This window comes from Lithobates pipiens, unplaced genomic scaffold, assembly GCF_037356315.1.
Source record: "Lithobates pipiens isolate NorthernLeopardFrog02 unplaced genomic scaffold, aLitPip1_a1.2 Scaffold_16, whole genome shotgun sequence".
Taxonomy (NCBI): domain Eukaryota; kingdom Metazoa; phylum Chordata; class Amphibia; order Anura; family Ranidae; genus Lithobates; species Lithobates pipiens.
Window position 1 is genome coordinate 521,063,390 of NW_027507748.1, and position 13,898 is coordinate 521,077,287.

The 13,898-nt window shown below is 37.4% G+C and overlaps 1 protein-coding gene across 6 annotated transcripts in view; it reads right to left on the reverse strand.

Moving 5' to 3' along the window:
• The window catches only part of PCDH17 (protocadherin 17), a 264,249-nt gene that overhangs the window by 113,090 nt on the left and 137,261 nt on the right, over window positions 1-13,898 (reverse strand). For 5 of the 6 annotated variants that reach the window (XM_077483148.1, XM_077483146.1, XM_077483149.1 and 2 more), the window contains one exon: window positions 5,659-5,721. The exons of the other annotated variant lie outside the window; for it this stretch is intronic. In XM_077483148.1, the coding sequence (XP_077339274.1) occupies window positions 5,659-5,721 (63 nt within the window). The remainder of the gene's footprint in view (window positions 1-5,658; window positions 5,722-13,898) is intronic. 6 annotated transcript variants of the gene reach the window in all.

Below are 13,898 nucleotides of genomic sequence, written 5' to 3' on the forward strand. Positions count from 1 at the left end.
CTGCACATATCTTCTGCTGACCATGTTCCAACTAATGTGCAAATAAGGGTTTAAGCAAAAGCAATCATCCTCTTTACAATAATATAATTCTCCCCTGTAAAAATGTGCATGGTTTTGCTCTTAATGCATATTTAACTACATTTTATTTTTCCTCGAGGCCTACTTATTTCACTGTTATTTGATAATTATTGCTCTTTCCCCTTTAATCTCTTCCAATGCATTATGCAGCAATCATTAGTCAAACACTAAATATACACTAGACGAACAGCCCACTTGGTTTTGTTCTTATTTAATAATCATAATAAGGTCTGTTTTTCTTTAGATACATTGGCAAGTACAGTACATGTGTAGGATGCACTGTGTGAACTCTCTGATGACGGGAATTTTTTCTCAGTTCAAATGTGACTGTTACACAAAGAGATAAATTAAGATTAAGTATATTATAGTTCTTTACTTTATGTCAAATCGGATTTCTTTTTTTAAATGGTATATAGTGCACAGAAGACCGCAAGAAAGATTTACTGGCAAAATATTCATTATTTGATTCCTTCGATGCCACTCTGAAAATAAAAATAGAACTCTCAAAAATGACCCAAGAGGCCATAGAAGCAGATATGTCCAATCACCTTGCTTCATGATGTACCTGTCACCAGGAGCTGACACCAGATTCCCTACATGTCCTATACATAAAAACTCTGGTTCCTGCCCTATTCATAGTGATAATGAGCAGATGAACAGGCAAAAGAATGACCCTGATTATTAGGCAGATTAGAATGGTTCTTCTACTTACTAAATTATTATTTCTTTCCTATAAAATTGATGGTCCAGGCAGAATAACATGACATATTTGGCCAAAAGCCAAGCAAAAACATACCAGCCCTTGTAGGCCACCAGGAGATTTTGCCAACATTGAAAAAGTTCAAAACAAAGCTTGTGTAAATTATTAAATTCAGTGTACTGCTGCTGTAACATAACATTTTCATGAAGTATTCCAGCTGCAAACTTCAAATAATGTTTTACGTCATTCTAGTAAAGTAAGGCTATTCCATAAAGGTGATCGAAACGTTGTCTGTGCCACAACATATATTTATCATCACTGGTAATCACTGGTGAAGCTCTTGGTGTCAAAAGTCTGTGTGAATCCTAAAACTTACTAAGTAAAAAAACACCCTTGACACTTCACCCGTTCCTTTAATTGAACTATCAAAGTAGTATTAAACACCCTCCTTTAAAAAAAAAAAAGCGAGAGATAAATCTCATGCGGTGCATGGTAGTGTAGGTGCATTTGTCTATAGTACCTGTGCTTTGGGGAGCCAATCAGAATGAATATCTATGCATCTCAAAACACATACAGTATACAAGGTGTTAACATGCGTTGCAGTAAGATCCATTACAAATCAGCATGTTACTGTGTGCATATGGAGTTTATATTGGTCTAAGGACTCCACCTTCACAATACATTTGACAGTGCTCAGGCTTGGTTATTGGCCACTTATGCATGGTATACACAATGAGATTATAGCATGAATGATTGTCCTTTTTTTGTTTGCTAGTCTCATATGGAAAATAAAAGAGGTTACCAAAGTTACACAACAGAATAAAGTTCGGAAGTGTTCTAACATATTGGAGGTTATTTACAAAAGGCAAATTCACTTTGCACTGAAAGTGCACTTGGAAGTGCAGTTGCTGTAAATCTGAGGGGTAGATCTGAAATGAGGGGACGCTCTGCTGATTTTATCATCCAATCATGTGCAAGCTAAAATGCTGTTTTTTATTTTCCTCGCATGTCTCGCTTGGATTAACAGCGACTTTACATCCAAGTGCACTTGCAGTGCAAAGTGGATTTTCCTTTAGTAAATAACCCCCCCATTGCATTATATTTTTATTGTATTTTCGGACAATATCTGCACTGATTAAACAAAAATCGTACAATCTGGTATCGTAGAAGAAAATCTTTTGTGTTTGTCCCATTGGATAATTAACTAATTAATCAAAACTATGTACTAAACAATCAGATTATCATACAATCGATTCGAAAGTGGTATTTTTCATAAGATTTTCTGATCGTGTTTACCAGCCTTTAGGAACCCAGCACTGGAGCGAACAGCAGTTAGTTGCATGTCCCCATACCTGAAGGTACCTAACCTTTCACTTTGTTTAGCTAGCGACTAAATATGCTGGGAAACAAAACAAATGTTCACCTTGTGGCTACTGACAGTAGCTGTCCAAATCCTCACAGACTGATGTTGAAGTGGTGAAATACCCATAAGCAAACATTTATTATATTGTAGCTTGCCTTTTCTTAGATGCGATGGCTGCATTAGTTTTCCTTTTTTAGGCTTTCCTTCCTCTATTTTTACCTGGGGATCCAGACAGTAAGTCTGTTGTTTTTTCAAAAGAACAAGCTCTCTTGCAGATGTAGCAGTTACAGGGATAAGGCAAACTATTTAACACTGATGGATGCTTACAATGATCATCTTTTATTTATTTGCATAAAAGGAAAACAAAACTATTGCTGTAACTGCTTATAAAGTGTGAGCTGGAGTTTGGCTTCAATATGTTAGTGTATCTAAATCTGGTAGTACAACACTCCCCTCCCCCTGGGCTGACAATGCTGCTGTCCAAAAGTGCCCCCTGTGCGCCTTCTTCCAGAGTGGGGGCACTCCAATACATGAGATGTGATACTGTATATCAATGTGGAGCTATAAGTGCAGAAAACTACAAATTCTTAATGCTTATACCTTACTGGTATTTGCACATGTACTGTTTGCTAGAACATTAACTAATTGCTTTAGACAAATCAAACTGTGACTATAAAAGAAAATCTGTGCTATAGGTATATATGCATAGTGTGTGTGGTTAACAGGTACACTTTAATACTAAGACTCATTAGGAAAGACTCTTTGAACTTGCTTAGCTTCACTAGCAACATTTCAGGTTTCCATAGTCTACCCTTCGGCTAATGTTACATTTGGAAACTTTGAAGATTTTTTTCATAGAAGGAATAAACTATCGGATGCCAGAACATTTGCTATGCAATTCAAGCTTCAAAGATGACCTGTATGTTCACGCAATCAAGAAGTAATGTATCTCAATTTTATGGAAAGAATTACAAAATGATTGCTATATTCACTAAGTGAATTTGCCATTATGACAAAGTTAAAGTACAGTTAATTTGGGAGAATTTAAATGTATTCTAATTTTTTGTAACTGCATACCAATGGATATGAATTTCAAAATGTGCCGTTCTGTCAGAATTGGTTTGAATTATTCTATTAGAAATAGATGAAATCACTCCCAGTGTATTCATTTTTTAAAGTGTTACAATATACTTGCTTAAAGCAGTGTTTTACTACTAATTGGAAGCTAGACACCTAGCAAGCCAATTGTAGTCTAAACTATATATTGTAGCTCTGAGATTTGAGGAAGGTCAGTTTAACAAAAAATATCAAGTGCTAACTAAATGCAATATATCAAAACACTTAAAAAAAAAGCCATAGATTTTAGTTCTGCACTCTGCAACACAATCTAAATAGGCATTGGGACATACAAAGTTGCCATATAGCTTTACAGCTGATAACTCCCCACTCTGGCCACCACATGACTGTGACGCCTGCAGCTGCTGGTAAACATTGCCGTATGTACAATGGTCATCAAATTGAATGCTGCCATAAGTAACTGAACAGACTGCAAACTTACCAGCAAGAGGTACTGCAGGTGAACTTTTTTTTACCTAAATTCCAGAAAGATGTGAACAGCAGTAGTCCCGATAAGGTATGTACAGTATATAGAGTCATTAACATTATTTGGGATGTCCTAAAAATATTAGAAACTTCATTTAAAGTGCCACTAAAATATAGAGAAGGCAAATAAGCTGACATCCTTCCTTGACTAAAATATACATTACAAGGTAATCGCTTGCCGACCACCTACATCGATATACGTCGATATACGTCGGCAGAAGGGCTCGTACGGGCAAACTAATGTACCTGTACGTTGCCCTTGAAGAGAATATGTATCAGCCTAAACTGAGGGAAAAAAGTTTTTTTATATATTTTTGGGGGATATTAATTATAGCAAAATGTAAAAAATAATGTTTTTTTTTCAAAATTGTGGCTCTTTTTTGTTTATAGCGCAAAAAAAAAAAACGCAGTGGTGATCTATTTGTGGACAAAAAAGGACATTGATTTTGTTTGGGAGTCACGTTGCATGACCGCGCAATTGTCAGTTAACACGACGCAGTGGCTAATCGCAAAAAGTGCTCATGTCTTTGGCCAGAAAATGGTTCGGGGCTTAAGTGATTAAGGTCAAACTCTGCATAAAAAAAAAAAAAAAAACAAACAAAAAAAACCACAAGTATACTTTGCCCAGGCCAATAACTCAGAGAGTCATTGGGTCAGCATGACAGTAAAGAAACTAGAATTTTTAGGGGAAGAGGCCAGCGACAGCAACTTCCTTTCTTCCTTTGTACAGGTTTACATGAATCATTTTGTGACCAGAAGAAAGGAAGACAGAAATATCCTGATGATCACTTCCTGCAAACTGCTTATTAAACACTAGAAGCAAAAATCTATTGAATGAAGTGACTATTTGTTTAGAGCAGTTCTACTTCTCTTCCTTGAATCTGTTCTCCCGGGAATACTCTCATTGTCTAGCTGACTGCATCTCTACTAGCCACAACACACACAGTTGAACCTGGTGTTTAAGTCAAAGCTGCATAACCACACAACCTGTGTGAAATGCACTGTAAAAGAGCTACAAATGGGAAAAATGCCTTTTATCGCTACACATGCCCTCCTTCCTCCTTCTCATATATACAGCTGACCTGTCTCAGGGTGTGAAAAATGAAGGGGTCACAGATGGTGACAAAGAAAGAGAACTAGCTAACAGCACGCAGATGGGGAGAAGAGGTCTAGCTACTGTCTAGAAACATATGGCTTATGATCTTAACATACAAGAAATCTCCCATCTGTTTAACCTCTATTGTACAGATTCATACGAACTCACAGATACCTCAAGCTAAGAGTCTGCTCAGCTGTTAACAAAATGTGTATGATAGAACATAATCAAAACATAAATCAATTTTATTTGACCAATTTTTAAACTTGGATTCATTCATATAGACATGCATAAGCAAGTGGCTTAGCAAATCTATCGTCAGACCATTCCGACATTTAGTCGCACAGCTAGTCACGGTGAGTAGGCCATCCTGTTCAATATAATTGCAGACATGGCCATTAAAGAGATTTGATCCCTACCAAATGCATGCTTTGTTTTAACCAAATAGATCAAAAAAATAAATAAAAAAATAATTTTACTAGGTCAGTGTGATCTGTTACCTGGTTGAATTGCAAAACATATTACCATTCACTATTCTGCTAGTGTTACTATCCATAAATGACATTGTTTGGAGTTTGCTTGTAGCCATGGAGTTTCAGTATAACATTATCTTATATTTGGCAATTTCTAACTGCATTTCACAAATATTCTTTTGTTTAGGTTTTATCAAATCCTGATTTTCCTTTGTACTTTAAGATATGTCAGTCTACTAGTGTATCAGTTCAATTTACCTATAGCTGTTACAAATCTGCATACGTGGAGAAGCATGGATAAAGCAGTATGAAATAGGCCATTGTATTGTGACAAATCAGTTCTTACCTGTGCATACAGTCTTGCATACAGACTTTGCATTACACCTTTCCAGAGTTTTACAGCAAGGATCTGAAAATTCAAAAACAGAGTGTTCTGTAGAAACACTTACATTGCTCTATATACATGTTTTAATAAATACATAATGGCAATAAACTTTTTTAATATTTTTTTTTTTTTTAAGATTTTTTTAAATATTAACTGTTAGTGGACCTAAACTAAAAAGGTGAAGTTTTGCTACCTTATAGAGAATATAGAACAATGTTAATTTTGCCTATGCAGTACACAAAAACAATTACCCCTTGTCTAGAATTACTACTGAAAAAAGCAATAAACCTCCCAACATGTAGACCTGAATAAACTCCTAATAGTTGAATATTTGCAGTGCGAGATCATCTAAGCCAGCCTTTCTCAACCTTTTCAACACAGAGGAACCCTTGAAATAGTTCTCCAGTCCTGGGGAAAAATTTGAAATCTACAACTCACGATACATTAGTGTGATGGTCAGTGGGAAGAATGGTCCTTATACTTGTGGTCATTGGGAAGAATTACCTCCTTATAGATAGCTAAAAAGATTAATGGTGTCAGTGGGAACTTATCTGAGAGGCAGAAATGGCCCAATGCTGAAGGAACCCCTAGAAACCACTGGAGGAACATAAGGGTTCCACAGAACCCTGGTTGAGAATCACTGATCTAAGGTACTGCTATCTCCTAATGTTCTTTTTGCAAGATTTAGGGGGGTGTTTAGGGATTTCAATACTGTGTTATTCAATTTCCTCCAGAGAGCTTGCTGGAGGGGAAGTTTTTCTCCGAGGACATGCAGTGTAAGGATCTACCTGCACCAACTTTCATGGATCTGTGTTTCCTCTCCTGCAGCTTTTTGAATATAATACCACCAGTTATCAGATCACCAGCCATCAGAGGAAAGCTCTCACATGAAGCAAAGCCCTACACTTATCAAAAGATGACCACCTCCACACAAAGACACAATTCAGAACAAGGCATGGTAAGTCAGGTATGGGGAAAAGATAGATCAACTGCAGGTAGTCTGCTGGCCTAGTTGTGCCTATGTCCTCTGGTTGCCTTTTTTTTTTGCTTCAACAGTACAGGTCCTCTTTAGACTGCTACCACATTTCACCAAAGTAATTTAGTTAAGACCGATCTGGATGAGACACAGGGAGTTGTTTACTAAAGGAAAATCCACTTTGCACTGCAGGTGCACTTGAAAGTAAAGTCGTTGTAGATCCGAGGGGGACATGCAAGGAAAATAAAAAACAGCATTTTAGCTTATACATGATTGGATGATAAAATCATCAGAGCTTCCCCTCATTTCAGATCTACTCCTTAGATTTAGAGCGACTGCACTTCCAAGTGCACTTTCAGTGCAAAGTGGATTTGCCTTTCGTAAACAACCCCCATAGTGGATGCACTCCTGATGACATTTTCCTCAGTTGATTTTGCATTTTTTTAATAAATAAATTTTAAGCCTGGATTGATAAAAGTGAATAGTTAAAAAGAAGAGATAATTTTATGTGTGTGTTTAATGTGTTTATAAATATATAAACATACATAAGTGATCACATTTTTATAACTAGATAAATAGCTTAAATATATGGTAAGCTCTCCTAAGACATACTTTTAAGGTCCATTGGAGGGCGACTGGCTTTAACAAACAAAAAAACAGACAAATACATTATTTAATAAGGACATATTTTATCATCACTTTAGCAAACCACTGTAAATGGGATCATTAAAGAAGAAACAGGCTTAGCTTGCCATTTCTTTGGTACTATCATCATTAAAAGTATACAGCATTTTATTACCTTACCTAAAAGCCTTGCATCCTGAATACATAGGCGATAACATAAAAGCATTTTACAATGTACAACCATTTACCGAGAGTTTTTTTTTTTTTAAGTATATACAGATCACAAGCACTGTGTAAAAGTAGTCACTAAATGTAGGGGATCAAATATAACACTGGAGTAAATATTTCCTCTTAATTGTTTAAATTATACTATATTACCACAAGTATTGGGACGCTTGCCTATACACACACATGAACATTAATGGCATCCTAGTCTTAGTCCGTAGGGTTCAATATTGAGTGGGCCCACCTTTTGCAGCTATAACAGCTTTAACTCTTCTGGGAAGGCTGTCCACAAGGTTTGGGAATTGTTGACCATTCTTCCAGAAGCGCATTTGTGAGGTCAGACACTGATGTTGGATGAGAAGGTCTGGCTCACAGTCTCTGTGCTAATTCATCCCAAAGGTGTTTTATTGGGTTGAGGTCAGGACTGTGCAGGCCAGTTAGGTTCCTCCACCCCAAACTCACTCAACCATGTCTTTTTTGGACCTTGCTTTATGCACTGTGCCAAATCATTTGGTGGAAGGAGAATTATGGTGTGGGGTTGTTTTTTAGGGGTTGGGCTTGGCCCCTTAGTTCCAGTTATGGGAACTCTTAAGGCACTCTTAAGGAACTCTTAAGGCGTCAGCATGCCAAAACATTTTGGACAATTTCATGCTCCCAACTTTGTGGAAACTGTTTGGGGATGTCCTTCCTGTTCGAACATGACTGTGAACCAGTGCACAAACCAGGTCCATGAAGACATGGATGAATGAGTTTGGGGTGGAAGAACTTGGCTGGCCGCAGTCCTGAACTCAACCCAATAAAACACCTTTGAAATGAATTAGAGCGGAGACTGCGCGCCAGGCCTCCTACTGTACAAAATAGGATTTTTCCACTTTATAAAACTGGAATTCATATTTTACCACCTGTATGCGGCCACAGCCAACATCATTGCTATTTCAGGATTTTCTATGCAGGTAATAATGGCTTATTTTATTAGTATGTTGGGGCTACATTAGTATGTTTTGGCTGCTCCTATCAAATTTGAGTGCAAATATTGCATGCTCATGACAATCATGTACAGATTTATTTAGACAAATGTGTATGGCTTATTACAACATACAAAGTTCAGAGACCCCTAACAGCCAATTCACGGACAACCTCCAATGTTCTGCCAAACAGAGACATTATGGGTGGGTAACTGGGTTATTATACTATTGTAACTCATCACAGCTCCTGGCACTTCTTTATTAAATAAGCCATTATAAATGTAACTGTGACAAAAAAAAGTTGCATATTTATATGCACATGCAGGAGAAACGTACTTTCTGGAAACTATATGCAGAAAGTGTCTAATGTAAAGGAATTAAAAACAACGAATTCCTGCTTTTCATTAAAAATGTCAAACATGCTGGCATATTCACCCTCATTTTTCTCCTAGAGCTCCTGCAAAAAAAAAATGCTAATTTAATAAGTAGTGGAATGCTAGGGGCAGTGTAAAGAATGATAGGGGCAATTTGTAAATGTAATACATTGTAACTGAGGCATAGAGCTTAGAATCGCACAATCCCCTTATAGGGAAATTCCCAAGCTCCAGATAATTGATCCCTCCCTGTATTTACTATTTTAAAATGTAGTTAACATTTGACACATGCAATCTCCTTTGGGCATTGAAGTACTATGAAAAATGCCTGTTAAGATCTACTTTATTTGGCAATATGAGGCTACTGGGGATTTAGTCTATAGAAGACAAATCTTAGTAAGTGGATGTCTGTGTCTGCTGAGTATAATCTGTTTTATTATACGATGATTGACAGAACAGAAGGAAAGATGTGGGTTTGAGGAGATGGAGACAATTAGTGAAAAATAACAAGAAATAGTAATTAGGGATAGATGCAAAATTATCCAAACTTCATTGAAACACACAATACATAATAATAATCTTTATGCCCTGTACACACGGACGGACTTTCCAACAGAAAATGTGCGATCGGATCACGTTGTTGGAAAATCCAATTGTATGTGGGCTCCATCAGACTTTTTCCATCGGAATTTCCGACACACAAAGTTTGAGAGCTGGATCTAAAATTTTCCGAAAACAAAATCCGTTTAAATTCCAATCGTGTGTAGACAATTCTGATGGACAAAGTGACTCGCATGTGTAAAATAAATTATGTGACAAAAGCTATTGGCTACTGGCCTGTTTATAGTCCCATTGTACTTCTTGTATGTCAGTGCGTTTGGAAAGATCAGATTTTCCAACAACTTTGTGCGACCGTGTGTATGCAAGACAAGTTTGGGCCAAAATCCGATGGAAAAAATCTGATGGATTTTGTCGTCGGAAAGTCTGACCGTGTGTACGGGGCATTACTTGCATAACACCCCATATAAAAATAAAATCCCACTATGTTGTTAGAATTATAACAACATTGTCAGCACTCCTTGGGAATTCCCATACAACTCAAATTTAACTACATTGGGGGTGTTTTTTAGTCTGAGGGTTTTGTGCATGTAGTGATTATTATTATGTTTTGTGTGTTTCCATAAACTTTGCATATTTTTGCATCAATCCCTGATTATTATTTCTTTTTTTTTATTATTGTTAACTCACGTACTTGCATTTACACACATTAACTTAATACACTTTGGAGTTATATCTTTTATTTGTATTGGTATGTAGTCACATGCAGATAACTAGTTTGGTAAGTATGCAACCATTTGCCGATGAAACGTTACTTTCCCAATACTGTATCCACTTTAGAAACAAGCACCCTAGTCACGGACCTAGTACTTATGGCGTATGCCTTCTTTTTTTCTCATCTATGACTTATTTAAAAAACTGGGCACCTAGAATCTACTCATATTCCAAAATACTTGGGAAGTTTACAGGAATATAGAACCACAAGAAAATAGCAGATTATATGTGTGGTTATTTGCATTTTTTACCAGTTACAGACAACAAAGGAAATCAAGTTTGCTACTGTGTAATGAAATTTCCTAAAGGAGTTTATAGCAATGTAGGCAGTAAAAAGAAATGATGACAGAATAGCCTAAAATAACTAGATTCAGAACAATAAATTATGATTAGTTGCTAAGGGTTACTGCACTTTGCACATGCTGATGAATACAGATTGCTGGAAAGTGACACTGGGGCAAACAAATGTTAGCTTTGATACTCAAATAAATAAGAGATAAATGACAGTTAAAACTTGATTAGCAGTTCTCATTCTACTTTCATCAGTTCTGCAGCTTTAAGATTTGATATACAGCACATCCAGCTATACATATTTGCTGTTTACAGTTATTTCTGGCCTGTTTGTCCTGTAAACTTTTAATAGAAGTTAGCCACTCAGATAAAGCTAACAAATGGAGCAAAAACTGATGAGACATAAAAGATGATTATCTAATTTGTTTGAAGCTTTCATCCGCAACTAATAATGATTTCATAACATGTACAAGGGAACATCTTGCGTTCTGCAAGCAACATTTCTCATAAACAGTGCCAAGTCTCTCCAAAATTCATTAATAGGGAATTACATTTGCCCATATTAATTTTCTAATTCCCATTTGCCCAGGTGGCGCATGCAATCTTAAACTATTAGAAGGGATTTTAAATGGGATGATTATATTAATACTTGATATATATGTTTCCTAAATCAATGACATATTTGTAGCAATTCTGTATTTTGTTCTTACTGTGCATGTAATGCATTCTTATCACTGTATTCCTGGCTTGCATCTAGTATAAATTAAACAATGAAAAAGCCAACCTATTCATTTACAGTCACATTATTCAGCCTACAGAAAAACAACAATAGATACCCAAGTCTTCATTGACATGTTCTGCATTCATGCTCATATCCGTCCTTTTATGTTATGGCTGAATGCAGACATTTTCTCTGTGAGGGGTTTCTATGCTATGCTGTTTTTATACACCGTTACCTAACCATTTAGGTTAACCACTTAAGCCCTGGACCATTTGGCTGGCCAAAGACCAGAGCACTTTTTGCGATTCGCGATACTGACAATTGCGCGGTCACGTAATGTGTCTCCCAAACAAAATTGAAGTCCTTTTTTTCCCACAAATAGAGCTTTCTTTTGGTTGCATTTGATCACCTCTGTGGTTTTTATTTTTTGTGCTATAAACAAAAAAAAATAGCGACAATTTAAAAAAAAAAAAAAAAACATTATTTTTTACTTTTTTGCTATAATACATATCCCCAAAAAATATATATAAAAAAACTATTTTTTTCTTCAGTTTAGGCCGATACTTATTCTTCTACATATTTTTGGTAAAAAAAATTGCAATAAGCGTTTATTGATTGGTTTGCGCAAAAGTTATAGCGTCTACAAAATAGGGGATAGTTTTATGGCATTTTTATTAACATTGTTTCTTACTAGTAATGGCGGCGATCAGCGATTTTTATCATGACTGCGACATTATGGTGGACAGATCGGACACTTTTGGTACGATTTTGGGACCATTCACATTTATACAGCGATCAGTGCAATTAAAAATGCATTGATTACTGTGTAAATGTGACTGGGAGTGAAGTGGTTAACCACTAGGTGGTGCTGTAGGGGTTAAGTGTGTCCTAGGGAGTGTGGGGGGAGGGGCTATGTGTGACACAACGCTGATCACCGATCTCGATTACAGGGAGTTGTGATCAGTGTCCTGTCACTAGGTAGAACGGGGAAATGCTGATGTAAACAAGCTCCCCCATAAGACGATTGCGGGTATCCCCGGAGACATTGACTCCCGCTTTAAGCTGACCATACAGGGATCAAAATTTGGTCTTTTCAGCAGGGACTGTATAAATTTGGATCCACGTGTGACCTCTGCGGTTGAACAGAAGTTGTTCAGCTGATCGACTTCTGGTCAACCACCCTGTCTGTATTTTTTTTCACTCAATCCAGCCGCAGGCAATAGACTGCAGTGCTGATCAGTGTAAGTGGAAGGTTGGGAAGTATCCCTGCTGTCACAATACAAATACACAGCAAGGAGGAATCCACCTTGAATGTGTGGATGGGAAACCGGGTTCCTTTTTTTGTTCAACCCAAACAAAAAAAAACACTGAAATGTGAGCCCTAAATCTATACTGATAGAAAGGAGGGGTATCCCAATAATGCAGCATATACCAGGAACAAAGAGCAGGCTCTCCGGCTATTGCTGTAGGCAATACTAAAGGTGCATTGATCACTTTTATATCTGAATGAATGCTCACTGTAAATGAGTCTGTGCTTCTACTTTATCTGATATACTTATCTGATACTAATTAATAGCAGAAAAAAACTGGGTAGTGCATGACTGGAATAATACCCTTCTATGTCAGCAATACATTTTAATGTGTGGTTTACTTTTTATAAACATATGAAAACTGATGGAATGAATCAGTCCTTGGAGCAATTTATGCACTGCTATATTTCTGACCATCATAACAACTGGTCAGACCTCTTACCGTGGGCAGAGTTTGCTCATAATAGCCTGCAGACGTCTGTGCCTTCCTCCCAGGTTGGGGACAGGGTCTGGCTGTCATGTCGCAAACTCCAACTTCGTGTTCCCTCTCTGAAGTTCACACCTCGGTTTATTGGGCCTCTCCATATTCTTGGCAGGATTAACCCAGGGGCTTATGCATTAGACCTTCATTATTATATGTGTATCTCTAATGTATTTCATGTCCCTTCGTTAAAACCTTTGGTCTGGAACCACGTTACCACTTCAGTGCCTCATACTCACCCTGTACAGGATGAGAATTATGAGGAGTATAAAGTACAGTCCATTGTTGACTCCCATAGGTTCCATGGACACATACAGTACCTGGTGCATTGGAAAGGGCACGGTCTGGAGGAACACTCTTGGGTCTCATCCTCAGGTGTACATGCCCCTGTCCTCCTCCGTGATTTCCATATACATTTTCCTTCAAGCCTGGTGGTTCTCTAAGGGGGAGGGTTCATTGAGGAGGGAGTACTGTCAGGGCTGGGCTCAGCCTTCCTTCTCAAAGCTGGCTGCTCAGCTGTCAGCTAATTGCCAGCTCATTTCTCTCCATGGTGATTCATCTGTTGATGATATCCTGCTCATCAGTCCTGCCTACTTAAGCCATCCAGCCCAGATGATCTCTTCCTTCAACTTGGTCACATCTCTAGGGATGCTCTCCTGTGTTCCTATTAAAGACTTGCTTGGCTGACATTCCTTCTGGCTCCAGATCCTGCTTGCTGTTCTACTATGCTCATCTCTGGCTCCCTGATGTTTTGGCTTGTCTGACTATCCTTTCCGGTTCCTGAACTCTGGCTATGTTTTGACTACGTTTACTCTGTTTACCTTTTTATTATTATTATTATTATTAATAATAATAAACAAGTGTGATTTAACTGTACTTCTGTCTCAGTCTGATTCATGGTT